A 21,615-nucleotide genomic window follows, 5' to 3' on the forward strand; every position below is an offset into this window, starting at 1 on the left:
AGTTTTTGTTGTTGACAAACTAGGAAATTAGAACAAATGAATAGTTATTTACTGATTTAGTTGGAATTACTGATAAGTTGGCAATTTTATTTATTGCCACTGAAGATATTCTAAGGAAACAAGACTTTATGAAGGCCTCTGAAAACATTTTAAAGATTCAAAGTCAAAAGATCAATGTTTGTGAGGGTTAGTCCCTTTCTGCCTAACCTTCATTAGCTGTTTCCTTAGAAGCTGCCGACAGGCAAGCGCTAACAGCCTCGTATGAAGCGCTCAGTCGTGTGTTGGGGTCCCTCTTTGGTTTGGGAGGAGGCTGTTTCCTTGGTGATGGCAGGCTATCATCCATGCTGAACACAGAGTACAGGGAGGGGGATCTGATGGATGATCCAGCCACAGAATGTACCAAGCCATCCACTGCCATGGGGACAGGCACAGAACTGGAATGAAAATGCTTAGGCGTTCGGCAGCCGGCAAAGCTGTCCTCAGAGACCTTCCCACCCCTGTCTTCAACTCTGAAAACACAGAAAAGATGCCCAGATGCATTATTCAAATGATAACAATGAACCTGTTCATGCAAACATAACAACGGCCTTTTGGTAAACAATCTTCCAACACCCCTGCTGTGCCTAGAGGGTGTGTGTAGTAATCTTCTGACAAACAAATCCAGATCAAGCTGCTAGCATTCTTCCATTTCCTGTTTTATGATAAAACAGGACACTGGATCTTTTTCACCCAAATACAGCTTTCCTCAAGGACTTTCATATTGTTTATCAGACATTCATTGACTGAATTGTTCACACTTTGATTGTTAAGCACAGTCAAAAGCTAGGATTTCAATCTGAATGACAATTTCTGGGAAATGCATTTTAATAGAAAATTACTGAGGCAGCAAATGCTGAGCTTTTATCACTGTTTTCTAAAAAAAACCAACAACTATAAATTCTACTTATGAAATCCAAATCTTTAAAATATTGTGACCTTTTAAGGGATGAATTTGGCTTTGTGTTATATCCTACCTATACACCAACACAAGTCTTCTTGTTTAAGCTTTCCATTATTATCATTTTGAGCACAATTGTGGATTTTTCTAACTTATTGTAGTGATTGTACTTAAAATCTCAGTAGTTTCCAATATATATTGGAAAATAATGTTGCTAGTTTGATTCCAACAAGCTGGTGAAAATGAGACCCCCCCTCCACACACACCAAATTTCTTCAACCTTAAAAAGAAAGAGTTACTTAAATTAAAAGTAACTGAAGACACCTTCCAGATGTCTAAAACCAGCCTTGTAATACAGTGTAGCAATGTACTGTACTAACTAAAAGATGGTAGTACAATAACTTTACAAACAAGCCCTCCAGCATTTGTTTTTATAATTGTATTTCTGCATGGCAGATCACCAGCAGAGCTGGATTCAACTACAGGATATAGCCAGCTGCCCATGTAGTACATGAAATAGCTCAAGATGAAAGCTTGGTGCTCAGTGGATAATTTGTTTTCAGTGTAATGTTTAATTACAGTCTTTCCTACAAAGGCATTTCCTTCAGTATGTAATCACTGGGATATCTGAAGCTAATTAAACAGACCCACTCTCATTTTTACTTCAATAAAAATCATCTGACAGAGGCACTGGAGGCCAGGGGAAGCTGTTTCTGATAAGATACAATGAGCTGGAATCAAGCTCCTGTGGAAAAATAAACATTCCTATGATCAGTGAGTTATAGACACAGATAATAAGTTTATATTACAAAAACCACCTCTCCATGTAGGTATCTGTACTTAACCTACAGGAATGGATGCTAGAATATTTGCTAGATTTGCTAGAATAGGTTCATTAAACTTCCAATTAATGCTAAACATTAAGCGATTTTTTAAATGAGAAGAAAAGATCCTCTTGGCAATCTGTCTATTAGGCACATTTCTCAGTCTGGACTTCACTGTTTTTTTTATGCCTGCATAGCTGTTCCTGTTATCTTGGCACGCATCCAGTTGAATTTTCTAAGATAGAGTTATTATTATTAATTATTATAAGTATTTATTAAAAACTCACTAAAAATCTATTTCACTTATACTGAAACGCTATTTATTTTTAAATGCTAAAATGTCTTAGAGATTTTAACAATAGTTATTGTATGTGCTGGTGCCTCCTGAATCAGATATCTTTTATATTGTTGCTTTATGCAGCTAGAATTAATTACTTGATATGGCTTTACAAACAAGAAAAGTATTTAATGAAGACCCAAGAGTCATTTGAGCATACATTTAAAGAAGCCGGAGTCAAGTTTACATATGAGCATTATTACTGCCATGACTAGCATGGACTGCACTGAGAACTTTAGGAAAACTGATTCCTACAGTTAGAGAAGTTGCTTTCTCTCCTTACCTTTTGGGGGCTTCTTCTTGCCTGTTTCTAACCTCTAACTTTTCCCTACGGTAAGCAGCATTCATTTCATTGCGGAGCCGGTCATTTTCCCGAGCAATGTCAGAAGCATTCTGAATGACCAAAGCATCATATGCTTTCAGCCCCATATCCTCTGCATTCTGCAGAAAGTCTTTGATTGATGTGACCTCTTGCTGTTTGATGCTCATCTTCTGTAGCAAACGCTGGCGAGCTAGAAATCCTCTTACAACTGCCATAATGGAAGAAAAAAGATATAGACCAATGAGAGATAGAATTCAACAATGAATAACTTAATATTATTGTGCATTCAGCTGTAAAATGGATAGTGTGAATAAATATCTAGCAATATCCTTTATAAAAGGAGAAAGAAATATTAGGCTCTCTCTACCAATTGCATACCAAAATGGACAATATGCATTTTTTGCTCACTAATAACAATGCCTAAACTGAGGCATAGTAATAAACTCATTTACCAGTTTGAGTTACCAGTACTCAGTATTTAGTTTCACTGGCAATTTTTCTCCCCTTGCTTATATCACACTATGAAGCTTACGTCTCTGCTAGGGAGCGTGAGAGGATAATATTATGGCATAAATTTAAAACATAATTTGGCTCACAATGTGCTAATTTTCTGTATGATAGAATGTACAGTTTGTCAACTTCCTCTTAGTGGGAAAGAATGTTGGTACATGTCCGATTGTAAAAGAGATGATAGCCTATTCTTATATCCATTCAATTTTTCTCTCCTTATTATGTACAAAAATTAAACTCTTAGTCTCCCAACCTATGCCAAGAGATTAATAAAAACTGTAGAAGGGGAAAGAGTCTCTGGGTTCCATGTATTATAAAGAATGTATATTTACATTCTTTGTAATATAACAGTATCATCCTTTGAATACTGGAGTTTTTCATATGGACACCTGCATACAATTGTTATTTTAGATATATGTTGTTTCAAAAGAGGTGGGTGGATAGAGTTATTGACCTATCTATTGGGGCAGTAATAATCAAATATGTGCTGTGGCTTAGTAGGAAGAGTGAGCTAATTGTATTGTACTTTACTTGTAATTTTAAATAATGAACAGAATGCTCAGAGTTTGTTGGTTGACATTTTATTCTAAATCAAATTGTGCATATACACATACAGTACAGGGAACAGATAGCGTAGTGTGTATAAAGGTCTATTTGCATGAGTTTGGGACAATCACATTACACATGAGTGATGAAGCCATAGGTGAGTTATACAAGTCATCTTAAATTATGTTAATAAAATGTTCATACTACACCACCACCATGTATATTCTACATATATGTCATAATTTACAAGAAACAATTTCACAAATGTTTTGGAGAATTTAAAAAAGTGTTTGGGATTATTTCATAAGTTCTTCTGTCTGCAAAATCATGTGCATTAGTTCACCTTAGTAAAAATGTAAAGGATTCAGGGAGAAAAAATGAAATAAAATAAATATATTTAAATGTAATGCACCCCTACAATCACCAAATATAGTTTTTTCTATTCATGAAAATGTCACAAATTAAAATCACTTGTATTGTCTTTTTCCAGGGTTAGAAGTGCAGTGTGTCCCACTGGGAAGCTGTTTTAGGACTATTTAACTGATGCCAGAAATATTTAGGTGATTTTATTACTTTGACTTCCATCTAGTAAGAACAAATATCCACATTGAGCCAAATCTCACTCATTCATGTAGTTAGTCCCATTACAGCCAATGGAAATATTCCTATGACTAAGGTGAGCAAAATTTGACGACTGCCTTTATTCAATGTTGTTTGAGTTCAAGGGAAAAAAACATCAAAACAATGAAAAATTTGATATTAAAGTTTTCAGATAAAGACCTGCCAAAAATCTAAAAAGCATACAGCTTTTTTTTTAATTGCACAACTGAGTATTTAGCTCTTAGGAATGCTGTAATGTAAAATGAAAAAGAAAACAGTCATGCTGAACTAATCTAAAGGAAAAATGTCTTCCAGGAATGTAAAATGTTACTGAATAAAATAAAGAGGATAAAGCTGAGCGCAACATAAGATATTTGTTATCACCTTCCTTGTCCTTGTTTATATATTTATAATCAGATTTGGATGCTCAGTGTTTAATTGCTTGAAATGTAGGAAAGGTTAATGTGAATATACCAATATTCTCTGTGTCCAAAATTCACTGGGGTTTGAATTCACCCAGTCTTATCTATTTCAAGCATGTTTATAATGGAGGAATTTGAGGATTTACATTTCCATTATTGTAGCCAACTGTGTCTCAATCTCTCTAACCACATTTTATAATAAAAGTTGACTTCTTTAACATCAGAAACATTAATGCACTAACCTTATTTAGTTCAAAAGGAAATTAATAGTGCATTTTCCTTTTGACAATTTTATGAGAGGCTTCATATTTGACGCACACATTACTGAATCTGAACTCATAAAATGCTGGTGTTGAGGAGGTAATGAATACATGCACAGAACATAATCTAGGAGAGTTCACTGCTCTCAAATACACAATATTGAAAGAGCTTAATCATATAGAATTGTTCCTTCACCTGCTGTACTTTCTGAAATATATTTTCAGAGCAAATGGCATATTTGCTAAACATTTAAGCAGAAAATCCTAAATCACCTTGAAGAAAACAATATATTTCTAAAGCTCTGAGACCTTTTTATCTTTGTTTTAGATATTTTTGTTTTATTTTTTTAAAGATAAATAAAGCAAAAGTGAACCAATGGCAGAGGATAAGAAATATATATGTGCTGGATAAATCTACATTATGATTGTTAGCAGGACTGACAGAGGACGGGACACTGACATTGATATGCTGGTCATTAAAACTGGTCATAATATTTTTGATGACATATGCAGTTTAATTGAGGCAGAGATGTATCGGTTTTGACTAAAAAGCGACAAAGAGTCTTGTGGCACCTTATAGACTAACAAAAGTATTGGAGCATAAGCTTTCGTGGGTGAATACCCACTTCGACTAAGTTCATTGAGAAGACTGAGAGAGAAAGACTTTCTCCACACACACATACACCGCCTCCCACAAACTTCCTGAATTGAACAGCTCTGGTTTCAATCCAAAAATGGACATTTCAACAAAATTCTGTCTTCATTAAAATATTTGAGAGTTTTTGTTTTCATTCCAGTGCACAATGAAAACAAATTTTGAAACCTCCAATGGAAGCTAAATGGAAGTGTCATCTTTTGGCAGGCTCTGCTGTTCATAATGTAGTCCTTACTGCACTGCTTTCCTCATTTATGTTGGCCACTCCCAAAGCCAGAGGTGTACCTGATTCTTTAGGGTTCCCTTTGGTACAAAGATTGGTGTTGTGGAAATTGTGGAAGGTTGTGGATTTGGCTTCTATACACAGATAAATTAATTCATACTTTGGCTGGATTGTGATGGAAGAACTTCAGGAAAATTAGCTTTTCCCTCAGTCCCCCAATCAGTTCTCTAGTTGATTCAGAATGATCAGAACTGTTCCTGGGTAGCTGCCGAACTTGTACACCCATGGATACTACAGAGGTTGTGATAATCTGACGTATTTGAGCTCACAGCTCCTGGTTTAGGTGGGATGGGTCTCGTAGGCAATTTTCAGGGAGGTATACTTGGCTCTTTAAGTTGCTTCCCTCCTTTCTCCACTACAGTCTGGGCTTGATGACCTATCAACACATGATGAAAGACTTACCTGTTTTCTCAGGATTTTGTTGAAGGCAGGGTGGAAAATTACTGAGGGGATGACTGGAAAGGTTTGGATGGATGATGATGTTTGGGATCGATAAGATTTTTGTATGAGGGCTGTTTTTCTTTTGGAGAACTCTGAGGTGTCCTGTTATATTATTTTATGAAAATGATATACATTTTTTACTGTGCTTTGAATTTGAGATAGGCACAATGACTATATTTGAATAAATAAATGTAAAACTTCATTTTATCCATTTCAAGAATAGATTACCTATTAGAGATTGCCCTGATCTACAGATGTGAGTCTATTCTGGACAATCTAATGTCATGACTGGTATTTGATGCCACTGCATTATGCCCTTAATCAATATGTCATAAAGAAAAAGACATGTCTTTAGCTTCAAAAGATCTCTGGCTTGAAGTACAAGACTGATGTCCATCAGCCTAAGAGTACCCTACCCCTTGTGTTGCTGTCAATAGACTCGGTGCAATCCATTTATTCTAGGGGTAGAATGGGTTATGTAAGGTCATGTTGAGTCATACTGCTTTTTGGGGAGAATCAGAAGGCATTCCAAACCTCTCAAAGCTCCTGGGCTTGCTGTTGTTACATACTTGCAACTACACCTATTTGTGGAGTACTGCTTACTTTGCAGGCCGATGCATGGATGGGGGAAGTCTGCCTGGGCCTTACTCAAGCCATGTGTGGGACAGGAATGTTCCTTACTCCATCAGCTTCCTCAGACTTCCCACACCTGTGTAAAGACAGGCAAAATCTGCCCCACAATAGGTGAGAGCTTTCTAAATACTGTTCCTGAGAAAGTGAATTTTTAAATGGAAGTCAAATCCAGAGGCTGGAAACAAGAAGCCGAGAAACTGAATTTTGTGGGAAGTTAAGGAAGCATTTATCCTCCTTACTTAGGATTAAACTTTGCAGATGTCATGTAAACCTTGGTGTTATGGCAGCTGAGGAAGGCCTGGTTTGTGGTGAAGTGGAATATTAATGGTCATTGAGTTTAAACTAGATGCAAGAAGGTGAAGATTGTCAACTTCTGTTGCAAGAAGGTGAAGATTGTCAACTTCTGTTGGTAGTCAGCACGAGAGGGAAAGCAGGATGAATCAGTTTTGCTTTTCTAGTGCAGATAAATGTGTGGAGGCAATGGGGCTAATTGCATTTCAAGTTAGACATGTGCTTCAATACCTTGTTGAATGGGGACCTGTGTAAACTACCATCCTCCAAAATCTGAAACATTATTAATTCCTATTATTATTTCCACACAGATGACTTTGTTCCCCTTGCTTCAAGTGTTCTCTCTCTTTCCCCTGCTTTCTCTCTACAACCCCCATTTAGTGAAGAACAGATCATTAAATTGACAGTTTTAAAAAATATATATATCCAGGACATTTTTTAACCAACTACGTGACAACTGTAAAATCAAGACGTACGTCTGTCTATTGAGTCAGCTTTTTTAAAAAGTGTTAATGTGAATTGTTGCTGCTACAAGCCAACTAAATAAATAATGTATAGTGTGAAGGAAGCTGTTTTATACAAAGCAATATTCACTTTTGAAATGGTTATTTGAGATTCTGATGGGAAATAGAACAGAAACTACAGGAAATCAGGAGACAGTGGATAGTATCTCCTTAAAAAGTGTGCCAAAAATGTCAAAATGACCTTAGTAAAGACACCAACATAAAAGTCAAAGAGAAAAAAAAACAAGCCAAAAGAAAATAAGCAAGATACCGCAAATGAGAACAAAATAAAGACAACCAACACCCTAAATTAGTAGCATTAAAATAGCTGTTTTATGGATGTAAGATATATGCAAATATTTAAAAAGTTTGCATCTTCTATACTTTATTTGTTATATAGTGGGGAATTAAGAGTGATATTAAAAACTCTCAAATCCTAGAAATATAGTCTGTTCTTTAAAAAACAAGACGCACTGGTGAAAAAGGAATGATAGAGGGGCATTTAGTTTTAATTGCAGCCAACAACTAGAACTGAAACTGGGTTTGTCAGACAAAAGGTGCATTTGTTAACAATGTTAGTCTGGACTTCTAAAAATCTGTATAGTCAGTTAGCTGGAGGTGGAATTGTTTGGAAATGTGTCAAATACAATAACTAATCAAGGAAGAGAAAACTCCCATACCACAAAATGTTCTTGCACTCAATGTACAAAAATTATAGTTCAGAAATATTTGTTCTGTAATTGTTACCTTTTTGACAAGTTATAATTTTCCTCTGCAGCTGAAGGCACAAATCATTGAGATGGTCAGCTTGCCAGTACTTTAGAAACACTTTTTGGACTCCTATCTAAAATACAAATAGCAGAGAAACCTTTACCATCAAGAAAAAAAAGGGCAAGATGATTATAGATAAATAATGATCATACATAAAGCATCTAGCAAACGGTTGAGACGAGATCAGAAACATAATATATGTCACAATACCTGTATTTGGTGTTTTTCCCTTCCATTTATAAGGCCACAAGGAAACACCTTGCTTTTGAAACTTTCCGAACATGCATAGACAATACAAAAAATCCTTAGCAGTTCTTTTTATGCACAACTTTCAAAGACATTTCTTTCTAGCTGCCTTCAAAAACCTGTGTCTTTACAAACAGTGAATACTGAGAAAATGGGAGTATTGATTAAGTAAGAGTTGCTCTCATGTGCTATTTTCTTCTCAAGATTTTTGTGGAAGAAGCATTTATTTGCTACTTAGAATTGTAAAGAAGAAACAAGCACGCAGTGAGCTATGCTTAACAATGAAGAACATAGCTCTTTTTGCTGCTGGGATTGCTACTCACCTGTATGGTTAATAGGTGTGTTGATTAATTTGTACAAGTCTGGCAATAATTGCTCAAATTATTCCAAATTTTACTTGCTTGTAGCCTACAGGCCTGGTTCTGCTCTGTTACACCAATGGAGCCCCCTTGAAAATATTTTCTGTGGGGATGCCTTTGTGTGACTGACAGCAGAATTAGAAAAAATAACCTTTGTACAAATGGACAAAAAAAGCTCAAATCATCATAAGCTGATAAAACACAGAAGATATTGCAACTTATGTTGTGCTTTCTTCAGAATACCCCATATACGCAGCCGAGGTTACAGAATTAACATAATACTATACCGCTGTTTGATTTCAGTAAAATCTACAGTCAGTTAATAAAAGCATATGCAAACCTCTGATTAAATAATTTAAGCAATGATTCAGTGCTGGACATGGCTAAAACCAAAGTAAAGAAATGTCAGTATGCAATGATGAAACAAACCTACAGTTTCAAATCTCCCATGTATTGTAACCCTCTTTAACCAACTCGTATAATAAGAAATATTAATAAAACCTTACATTTATATTGCACTTTTCATACTGAAGGGTCCCAAAGTGCTTTCCAAACAGGAATCATTTAGGCCAAAAATGATTGGCTAATATATTGGCAGAATTTGCACCATAACACTCTTCTGAATTGGATGCCAAACTAATTTAACAGTTTTTGATTGTCTCACCTCTAGGCCTTGCCCGTACTAACAAGCTTTGTAGCGATAATTCACCATTTGTGCAGTTCCATTGGCTGCAGCATTAGTCACTTAGAAGCACAAAATGCCAGTGCCCTATCCACATAGGGTTGCCAATTTTGGTTGGACATATTCCTGGAGGTTTCATCACATGACATAATCTTTAATGAAAGATAATCTTTAATTCCTGGAGACTCCAGGACAATCCTGAAGGACTGGCAACCCTATGTCCACGTGAAGCTTCCAGCACTGCTACTGGTGGTAAAGCTGCACTAGTGGTGAATTACACTTGTAAAAGTTGCTATTGTACATGTAGCCACAGGGCCAGATACCAGCTTGTAAACTCAAAACTCTATTTGACTTCAATGGGCTTTGCATTAGGTCCTCTAAATCTGGCCAAAAAAAACAACAACAAAACAAAAAGAGAGAGAGAGAGAGAGAGAGAGAAACTCTACCAAAGATCATAGAGAGATTCTCTTTTATGTTATCTCTTAGCAGCCTGGACTTTTGGAGATGAAAGTAAAGATTCCCCACCCCATTCCAACATGTGTGTGATTCAGCTCATAACTATCGGTCTATGTGGGGTGTGTGTGTGTGAAGTTTTGCTCATTTCTTCTGCAGGCATAGAGAATGCAGATGAAAGAGTACAGTTCTGCTGTGTGAAGAATGAGTGGCAGGATTCAGAGACACAACACAGTGAAGTCTGCACCCCTTGTGGAGGGTTAGGTATGGGCCAAAGGAGAGATGGTTACATCTCTAGGACTGTATTTTACAGTTAGACAAAAGCAGCAGCTATAGAGCAGTTCTGTTTCCACGCCCAAGTCTGGTGGGGGGATTGTTTCCCTCCAGCCCTTATGCTATTATACTACACATTATTCTGGCCACAGGCTTAACTGACAAGTGAGACCTATATGTGTGGCTACTTACTGTTATAATGAGATTATTCAAATTTAAAATTGGAAGTCTCAAATTTCAGATCTTCCAAAATACAAACTACATTTCTGTAAAGTGTAGGTGGTTTGGACAACAAAATTCACCAGATAGGAAAATAATTATGACTACCAGTGCTCTTGATGTTGGAAGGCATGGGAATGATTTTGCTAGTGAGAAGATACATAATGTTTTTCTGCGAAAGACTTTGTTAATTCTTTTATTTAGATAGCTACTTTTGTAGTTAATAAAAGTGCTATTCTCGCTAATCAACTTGCCTCCTGCGTGCCTACCAAACATTCCAGCTACTTTCATTAGTTGGGTCAAGAATAAATTTCCTCTCCTCTCCCACCTCCATATATCAATAAACAAGTAACTGCATTATGGGAGTTTTATAATTGCCTCTGAGACACCCAGTATTAGCTATTGTTGGGAATAAGATACTGTACAAGAGGGACCAATGGTAAGATCCGGTATGATATTTCCTGTAAAAATTCCTAAATATCTGGAAGAATATGACATTCACAAAACCAAATTTACAGTTGTGGTGGTTTCATTAACTTACACTATGTTGCTTGCTTTGGTTTGTGTGTGTGTTGTGGGAAAGGGAGGGCCAAAATTGTCAAGCTTCACTCTTCATGCTGTAGATACCATCTAGCTATTCATTTGTTTTGTTTTATTATTTTTGTTGCGTTCCCAGAAAGTTACAGAGGATGGTTGCTCAATGTTTATTACTTCACTTAGTGTACTGTCTTTCTTTTTTGAAATTGCTCACCATTTTTGGCAGCAAATTGGTGTGACACTTTGTACAATATCTACTTGTAGTATAAATCTGAGACACAGGAATTAGCAAGGAAATGTGCACACTTTCTTCAACTAACTCTTTTCTATCTGACCACTACTGGCAGATATATGCCACCGATAATAATGAACTATGCTAAACTATGAAATATAAATCAAGTCTAGAAACTTAAAACCAAATTCAGAAATGGTTTAGGGCATTCTTCCATTCCTGTGACTTCATGTAGATTGATGTTTTGGACCAAATGTTCAAAGTGGCCTTCAGTAATTTAACTCCCAAATTTTGCAGATGAAAATGATAGGTGAGTTATCTAAATTCTGATTTGAGGATATAAAGTTTCTTATTTATATATATATCTATCATATATAAAGATGCAAAGACTCTTTTCTAAAATTTCTATTTCATTCTCGTGCACAATCATCATAGTAAATTAAGCCTTTTGAGGGAGGTGGGAACTACATTTCACTAAACTTGCTTTAGTAGAAACCTACAGAGAATCTTAGGCCTTGTCTACATGGGGAAATTCTTCAGCATAGCTATTATGGAATAATTATTCCACTATAGCTATTTTGGAATAATTCTCCCATGTGGACACTCTATTGCAGAATACAAGCGATTTTATTCTGGAATAGTTATTCCTTTCACAAAGTGGAATAAAATTACTTTTATCTTGCAATAGAATTTGCAGAATCATTTCTCCCTGCCTTTTACTATACAAGTATACTTGCTTATACAAGCAAGACTATGCCCTTTCCTTGAGTCAAAGAAATACAACCACCACTTCCTTACTTAGCCAAAAAGATCTCACCAAGGTCTCTAGTGACCTCTTTATACTGTAGTCTATGGGGCCATTCCTCTATGGGGTTATCCTTCTTGATTTATCAGCTGACTTTGCACAGTTGATCTCTCCCTCCTCCCCAAACTTTCACCATTCTATACCTGCCTGGTTCTCTTAATTCTCTGACTTGCTCCTTTAGTGTCTCTTTTGGTTTCTCCATCACTCCTTGCCCAGTCTCTGCTGCCTTTCCTTAGGGCTCTGTCCTCAGGTCTCCTCCTCCTTTTTTCTCTACTATTTTCTGGATAACCTCAAATGTTATCATGGCTTCAACTATCATCTCTATGCCACTGATTCCCACATATCTCTTTCCGCCCCCAGTCTCTCTACCTTTGTTTAGATTTTCATCTCTGTCCTTCAGGCATCTACTCTTGGATTCCCTGCTTCAAGGTCAAGTGAATGTACCAACAAATAACTCCCCTTATTTCCCCAGGAAAATCATCCCAAATTCCTCTCTTCATCCTCACTGCTGAAAATTCCATCTTCCTTCCTGACACACACATCCAAAATTTTGCTGTGATATTAGATTCCTCTCTTGACTTCTCCCACCACATCAAGTTTGTCACTAAGGTCTATGGGTTGTCACTAAGCTCTCAATCATCAACTTTTCAAACTTCCCCCTCCAACCCTCCCCCGCCCAGAAAAAACCCTGTTCTTTTCTTCTCTATCCCTATGGCTAACACGTTTGCTATGCTGTTCTCATTTCTTGTCTTGACTACTGCAACCCCCTTCTCTCTGGTCTCCCTGCTCCTCACTACTTTACTCCACTCATCCAAAATCCTTCTGTTAGTATTATTATAATTATTTATTATTTGTATTAGAGTGGTTCTCAGAGGCCCCAGTGTTGGGCATGATGACATCAATTAAACTAATCTTTTTCTTCTACTCTGATTATGTTACTTCCTCTTTTTACCTTCTTTTCTAAGGTTTCCATTAGCCTTCTGTATCAAATTGAAGCTTTTCATTCTCAGTTTCAAGGCTCTGCACAGTTGTGTGCCTGCTCTGATTTCTGCATATTCCCCACATAGCTCCACACAATTCTTCTTCCTAACCACCCTCTAAGCATCTTTCTTTCACTCTTTTCATGTCTGTTTCCATGCTGCTATAAAGTCCTCTGGGCGGGGATTATATATTTTAAATTATCATGTACATGTACCATGACATCCTAACTACCAAAATATTTAAAATAATAATGCAAAACTATAGACACTTTCCTGTGTTTAGCATTTTCACTTTAGTGGATATATTTTTGTTGAAAAGACGAGTATTACAAACAGCTGATGCTAAATGATTTTCTCTCTTTTTCTGCATGCAAATGTTTGACTGAATGAGCGGACTAAAGCTTCCTCAAATTTGTACATCACTTGTATTTATTCAACACATTTTTGGTTTTGCATTTTTCTTTTAGCCTTTGGATTGAACATGAAAAATCCACTTTGAAAATTTAAAACTCTTTATATATGAAATTTGTTGGTTAGTTGCACTTAGTCTCATAAGAAACACAGTATTGCATATATTCCTGGAGTGGATGAGTTTATAATTAGATGGGAAGCTCAAAGAAGCTTATGGAGCTTTATAAGTGAACCCAAAAGGAACACAATCATGACTGAAGCAAATTCATTTTTAAATTTGCGTAAACACTATTTATGATTTTTTCCAACACGTGACAGCTCTACTGACAGTACACCTTTAAACAACATCTATCGTTAGAGAAATTGGCATGAGACATTAGATTACTTTAGTATTAATTGAGCTTTGTATAGATCTACCTTTGAAATGAATCTTCTGAAGTTAACCTAGAACATCTATACTCACTCCACAATGTATAATGTTGATGCTCCTTGAAAGGGAGAATAATGAAAATGTTTGGATTTCATACATCAGTTATGTGTCTCATAAAAACAGTTTTTGAGACTACAGCCTGTCTTCATTTTGGTCTTCTCTCTAATCACATAATATTTCTTGCTTGTCAAGGGGGGTGGGAAAGGTTAAAATGTTCTACTACCAAGACACTCACTTCTCAATACTTTCAGGACTACAAAATGCTCTCATCTGAGGTTGAAATTTTAATGTCATTCAGACTCCTGTAAAAGTAAACCATCTGTGAATTATAGTCATAGTTATTTTAATTAGAAAATCATAAGGGTTTTAATGTTATTTTTCAAAATGATACATTCTTAAAGATTAAGTAAAATTGTCATTGATGACTACCAAAGCTTCAATTACTGCTATTTTTTTAAAGAAAAGGTGTAGGATGCAAAAGTACAGACATTCAAAATTACGGAATGGTTGCTGAGATGGAGTGTAGGTGGTATAAAGGCAGTATTAGATCATACTTAATAGGTGTCAAGGGAATCTGTGAAGCTGTTCTTTAGTTTAAAAAAGGCAATTTGTGGGAGTGCTGTGTGTTTCTGGCAGTACTTTCAAAATAGCTACCTAGAAAAGACAGACAGTTATAATATAAAGATATTTTACATGACACACATTTTCATAGTACATTAATGAAATGTGAAAAAAAACCTAAAGCTATTGTAAAATTTGTCTTTTTGTGGTATTAATGTATATAAAATCATTATAATGACATTCACAGTTACAGGGCACAGATATAAGAACTGAACTATTATTTGTAAAAGCACTAACTTTCTGCTTTATTTATGAGCTTTTACTTACACATTTTTAAGGCCTTGTTCCATTGTCTCTGGCATACTAATGACCTCTGATTCTGGCATGAACCAAATAAGACGTCAATTCTGCAAATGCTTATGTATGCACTTAGCTTAAGGCACATGAGTAGATCCATGCTCACATAAATAACAATAAGCATGTGTTAGTGTCTCAAGAATTGGGGCTTTAGAGCATCCCCTCTTTGCTGCACTTCCATTTCCTCTCTCCAGGTAAGGAGAAAGGTCCTGAACCAGGAAATGGCTGGGGTTTGTTGAGAAGTGGCTGCTGCATGGTGTGCCAGAAGATACAGAGAAGCTGGAGGCACTGAGGGACCCCTAGGACCTGAATGCAGAACAGGTTTTCACTGCCGGATATTACAGCTGGGCGCAGGTCTCTATGGGACTTGTGGGGCGCTAACTGAGCTTGGCCTGGAAATCTGCAAGATCCTATTTGCTAGAATGGAGACTGAACTGGAGAGGGAACTCCAGGCACCAGGCCTGAAGAGTCCTGACTCTTGATTGGACTGCCCATGGACCTAAACAAGAATCACTATTGCTTACTTTAAATTCTAACTGCGTAAGCCCCTGTACCTAGGTTACTTGCAAACTTTCCCTTTCCTGCCAGCCTTAGTAAAGTACCCTTTCACTTACATGTGTCGGAGGGGTTATTGGGACACACCAGGGCTAGTGCCTAAAAGGCCTAGCTGTTGAAGCACCTACTGTGTTTACCTCTGAACCTGGTGTGCTACTGGCACTTTGAGGGTTTGGTTTACTTCAGCACTGAGCAGCCCCAATAATTACAACTGCTACAAAATAGACTGACAGCTCTGTTATTTGAAAATGCTAGAAATATGCAGAAGGACCAAAAAGAAAAAATATGTATGTGTGTTGAGACAGACATACAGACAATGAGAGACAGCAATAGCAGCAACAGTTGGGAGCTGAAAGCCTGGAAGACAAAGCCAGATATATAAAATAACAACTACAAAGGCATGTGCTGCATAGGAGGAAAGAGATAAAGAGGGCTAGAGGGAATGAGAAGTATGTAGAGGAGAACGTAGGCTAAAAGAGGAGGATTGCAAAAGCTTGGCTGTGGAGCAAAGGATCAGGAGACATGTAATCAGAGAAAACAATCTCTGAAGCAAAGAGATCGGCCTGGACAAAGATATGGGCTCAGATTTAAACACATGCGCAATATAAAACAAATAAAGAGCTTTCAAGTCTTTAGGTCTTAAACAGATATATAAGGAAGAGAGGAAAAAAGAAGGAAGGAACAGAACAGAAACATGTTCAAGAAGCAAAAAGTTAAAAATAGGAACCTAGGAACAGAGTTCAGAAGATAGAGAGTAAGAGCACATGTGCACACCTAGGTGAAAATTAAAGACCCATCCCTTAAAGATCTCGCAGTCCAAGGAGACTGTGACTAACATGTTTGTTTGTGTCCATTTATGTCACACAATGCAAATAATTTTTTAGTTGGCAAAATAAGGGTCCAATTTACTCCTTGGGTTCCTCCAGCAGACTGTTGGGAGGGTGGGATGCAGTAGTGCTTGCCATTCCTGGAGCAGGTTGGCTCAGGCCAGGCAGTCAATAGGGCTGGCCAGGGATAAATAAATGGAAAAAAGAGAAATTAAAAGGAAAAGTCACAAGAATAAAATGCCTGCAAACTGCATTGAAACTATTTAAAAACACCATAATAGAGACTCAAACCAAATGTATACCCCAATTAAAAAAAAAAGCCACTGTGGCAGAATAAAGGAGGTGGGTAGCAGCAAAAAGCCATCCTTTAAAAATTGGAGGTAAAATCTGATCGAGGAAAACTGAAAGGAACATACACTCTGCAAGTCAAGTGTAGAGGTATAAGGCAGGCCAAGAAAGAATTTGAAGAAGAACTAGCTAAAGACACAAAAACGATCAACAATTTTTTTAAGTACATCAGAAAGCAGGAAGCCTGCCAAACAGTGGGGCACTGGACATCTGAGCTCTAAAGGAGCACTTAAGGAAGACAACAAGCGCATTGCCGAGAAGCTAAATGAATTCTTTGCATCAGCCTTTGCTGCAGAGTAGGTGAGGGAGATTCCGACACCTGAGCCATTCTTTTTAGGTGACAAATCTGAGGAACTGTCCCAGACTTAGGTCAATAGCAGAGGTTTTGGAACAAATTGATAAATTAAATAGTAATAAGTCATTAGGACCAGGTGGTATTCACCCAAGCGTTCCAAAGGAACTCAGATATGAAATGCGTAACCTGTCGCTTAACTCCACCTCTGTACCAGATGACTGAAGGTTAGCTAATGTAATGCAGATTTAGAAGAAAAAAAAGGCTTCAGAGGCGATCCTGGCAATTACAAACTGGTAAGCCTAACTTCAATACCAGGCAAACTGGTTGAAACTATAGTAAAGAACAGAATTATCAGACACATGGATGAACACTGTTTGGTTGGGAAAAGTTAACATGGCTTTTGTAAAGAGAAATCATGTCTCACAAATCCATTAGAATTTTTTGAAGGTTTCAACAAGTATGTGGAAAAGGGTGATCCAGTCGATGTAGTATACTTGGATTTTCAGAAAACCTTTGACAAGATGCCTCAACAAAGCTTCTTGAGCAAAGTAAGAAGTCATGAGATAAGAGGTTAAAAAAGACAGGAAACAAAGGGCAGGAATAAACAGTCAATTTTCACAGTGGAGAAAAGTAAATAGCTGGGTCCCCTACAGATCTATAGTGGGACCAGTGCTGTTCAACATATTCATAAATGATCTGGAAAAGGGAATAAACAGTGAGGAGGCAAAGTTTGCAGATGATATAAAACTACTCAAGATAGTTAAGTCCAAAGCTGACTGTGAACAGTTACAAAGGGATCTCACTAAATTGGGTGACTGGGCAACAAAACAGCCGAAGAAGTTCTGTGTGGATAAATGCAAAGTAATGTACATTGGAAAACATAATCCCAACTTTACATACAAAATGATGTGGTCAAAACTAGCTGTTATCCTTCAAGAAAAAGCACTTGGAGACACTTTGGATAGTTCTCTGAAAACATCTGCTCATTGTGCAGCAGCAGTCAAAAAAGCTAATAGAATGATAGGAACCATTAGGAAGGAGATAGATAACCAGACAGAAAATATCATAATGCCATCATATAAATCCATGGTATGTTCACACCTTGAATACTGTGTGCAATTCTGGTTGCCCCAACTCAGACCATTAGAATTAGAAAAGGTAGAGAAGTACAACAAAAATGATTGGAGGTATGGAACAATTTTCATATGAGAAGAGATTAATAAGACTGGGAGTGTTCAGTTTAGATAACAAGCAACCAAGGGGGGATGTGATAGATGTCTATAAAATTATGAATGGCACGGAGAAAGTGAATACATTGTCCTGTTTTGTTCATTCCCTCTGAAGCACCCAGTACCCGCCACTGTTAGAAGACAGTATACTGGGCTAAGTGGACCATTGGTCTAACCCAGTGTGGCCATATTTATGTTCTTATGTAATATATTCTGTGACGGCTCCTGCCACTGACAAATTCTTTCCAAGAACAGAATGGGATTATGTGTTGTTTAGACAATGCATTTTTTGCTATCAGATTCTTTGCACAAACATTTCCCAATCTAGTAGGGGCATTATTAACTCCTTTAATTTTATAGTCTGGCAACTCCTCTTTCCTATTTATTTAGTATCTTTAAAACTGTATCTTTATTTTAAATGTCATAAAAGAAAACAAAATGTGTTAAAAATAGGACAGTGAGAAAAACTTTTTGTTTCAAAAACAGTTAAGATTTCTAAATGACAAATTTATAAATTGATACATTTACAAAATCCAAACATCTTCAATGAAGGAAAAAAGAATAGTTACACTGTCTACAAAATAATCAAACACTATATTCATATCAAGTACAAAGAAATACATATTTCATTATAACACAGCTACTTTAATTCTGAGCCAAAACACATAATGTTGTTTAATCAGTAATCGCCAAATATAAACAACAACAAAACTGCTGAAATAGAAACATAAAATGTACATAGGTACACACTGGTGTCTCACATGCAGAAGTCCATATACATAATTTTATCATAAATCAACTATGTTTTGCGCATTCTATTAAACTACCACTACAATATCATTTCCCAGAGAGAGCAAAAAGCACAATTAAGTACTTTATGAAAATATCTACTATCTTTGGATAAACATATTGATTTAACATTTGTGTTTTAATCGTATCATGTAAAAGAACATATTTAGATACTGATATCACAAAAATGCAGTAAAAACTCTTGGATCATGAAACATGCATTTCTTTGTACTTGATAAGAGTCATGGACCAAATCCTGCATTATTTTAAATTCCTCTTTTGACACTCTGCTGGTGCAAAGTGGACTTAGAGCAATCCTAAATGGGCAGCTGGGGATTCCACTTGCATAAGGATTTAATTTAAAAAAAACCCTGAGAACCATAACACGTATAGGGTCCTCCAAACTGGAGAGGGTGGTATGTTCAGGAACATTGTGGGCTTCTGCTATAACCCCATTAATTTCTATGAGTAAACCTTCAGCAGCACTGAACTCCTGGCAACATGCTTAGGCAATTGTTCAGTACCTGACTCTGAAGGAAAAGAATCAACCATACTGAACTACCAGTACCATTTCCTGCAGACCTAACATTCCTCTGAGTTCTCCCATCCAAGTACCAGTCCTGTCCAATTCTCCTCAGTTTCTGAGATCTGAATGGTATAGGTGTTGAAGGCTATTGGGAAGAAAGAATTGCTGAGGGCTTTGGAGAAGGTCGACTAGTTACACCAAAGGTTAAAGTATTAAGTTAAAACAATGCTCCCAAAAGGCAAAAATTTTATGATTCCTATTTCTTACTCAAAATAGTATTTCTAATATTCAAAGCTTGAAAGGTCCATTCTAGTCTAGTCCTACCCTGCTGGACTAGCCATTGATAACTACACCAGCTTTAAATCATAGAACACTTTTTTGGGAATAAGAATGAAAAGTTAGGATAGAGTTTGCAAAGATGCAAACAAGGTCTGTATAAAATGACAAAAAAAGGATTAACTGCAGGCTACTGACGTCAGCCAATCAAAATTTAAACTTGAGAGTTTTGACTAGAAAGCTCAATAAGCTACTGTGTTAACTACACCTTTACTGAATTTATATTTTCAAGTTCAACTGTGCGGGGAATGATAATCCAAATAAATGAAACTTTCCTTCTGTCATTATGTAGTAAGAACAGCCAAAGATTGTTTGTGCCATATATTTGTCCCAAATATTGCTAACAATCGCAAACTGCGTGTTGTGGGAGTAGTGTGTTTTGCTTAGTAAATATTCTGAAATATTTTTTAAAAATTGAAATTTTTTTGAAAAAATGAAAATGATAATAGAATGTGAGGATTAGAAACCTTTACTAGTGGAATGTGAGTACAAAGTTGGCCGAAGGCCAGTTGGTTGTGCTACACTAAAGTGGGAGTTCAATGGCCCTGGGGTACTTTTATTGAATTTGTCCCTGAATTTACTGGGATCGATTCTGCTCCCTCTAATGTCAGTGGCAAAACTTCCATAGAATCATAGAAATATAGGTTGGAAGGGATCTTGTGAGGTCATTTAGTTTAGCCCCCTGATCTGAGGCAGGACCAAGTGAACTTAGACCATCCCTGAGAGGTGTTTGTCCAACCTGTTCTTAAAAACCTCCAGTGATGGGGATTACGTAACCTTCGTTGGACTTCACTGGGAGTTGGACTAAGCCCATCATTTGAAATCTCAAAGGAATAGGAATAGTGTATATTGGTTTAGAGATTTTTTTAGGGCTGTTGATTAATCACAGTTAACTCACGCAATTAACTCAAAAAATTAATCATGATTAAAAAAATTGATCGCGATTAATCGCAGTTTTAATCACACTGTTAAACAATAGAATACCAATTGAAACTTATTAAATATTTTGGATGTTTTTCCACGTTTTCATATATATTGTATTCTGTGTTGTAATTGAAAAATATATGTTATTTTTATTACAAATGTTTACACTGTAAAAATGATAAACAAAAGAAATAGTATTTTTCAATTCACCTCATACAAGTACTGTAATGCAATCTCTTTATCATGAAAGAACAACTTACAACTGTAGATTTTTTTGTTATGTAACTGCACTCAAAAACAAAACAATGTAAAATTTCAGAGCCAACAAGTCCACTCTGTCCTACTTCTTGTTCAGCCAATTGCTAAGACAAACAAGATTGTTTACGTTTATAGGAGATAATGATGTCCTCTTCTTATTTAAAGTGTCACCAGAAAGTGAGAACAGGCATTTGCATGGCACTTTTGTAGCTGGCATTGCAAGGTATTTAGGTGCCAGATATGCTAAACATTTGTATGGCCCTTCATGATTTGGCCACCATTCTATAACGTGTTAATTACATTTGTGACTGAACTCCTTGTGGGAGAATTGTATGTCCCCTGCTCTGTTTTACCCGCATTCTGCCATATATTTCATGTTACAGCAGTCTCGGATGATGACCCAGCACATGATGTTCATTTTAAGAACACTTTCACTAAAGATTCGACAAAACACAAAGAAGGTACCAATGTGAGATTTCTAAAGATAGCTACAGCACTTGACCCAAGGTTTAAGAATCTGAAGTGCCTTCCAAAATCTGAGAGGGATGAGTGTGGAGCATGCTTTCAGAAGTCTTAAAAGAGCAACACTCCGATGCAGAAACTACAGAACCCGAACCACCAAAAAAGAAAATCAACCTTCTGCTGGTG

At 36.6% G+C, this 21,615-nt stretch overlaps 1 protein-coding gene across 4 annotated transcripts in view; it reads right to left on the bottom strand.

Moving 5' to 3' along the window:
* MYO16 (myosin XVI) overlaps positions 1 to 21,615 on the bottom strand; it is a 568,549-nt gene that overhangs the window by 53,656 nt on the left and 493,278 nt on the right. For all 4 annotated transcript variants that reach the window (XM_005304985.5, XM_065581026.1, XM_042844168.2 and 1 more), the window contains exons 29-31: positions 8,312 to 8,408; positions 2,382 to 2,628; positions 208 to 509 (exon numbers count right to left, since the gene is read on the bottom strand). In XM_005304985.5, coding sequence (XP_005305042.2) covers positions 208 to 509; positions 2,382 to 2,628; positions 8,312 to 8,408 — 646 coding nt within the window. The remainder of the gene's footprint in view (positions 1 to 207; positions 510 to 2,381; positions 2,629 to 8,311; positions 8,409 to 21,615) is intronic.

Source organism: Chrysemys picta, chromosome 1 (assembly GCF_011386835.1).
Source record: "Chrysemys picta bellii isolate R12L10 chromosome 1, ASM1138683v2, whole genome shotgun sequence".
Taxonomy (NCBI): Eukaryota; Metazoa; Chordata; order Testudines; family Emydidae; genus Chrysemys; species Chrysemys picta.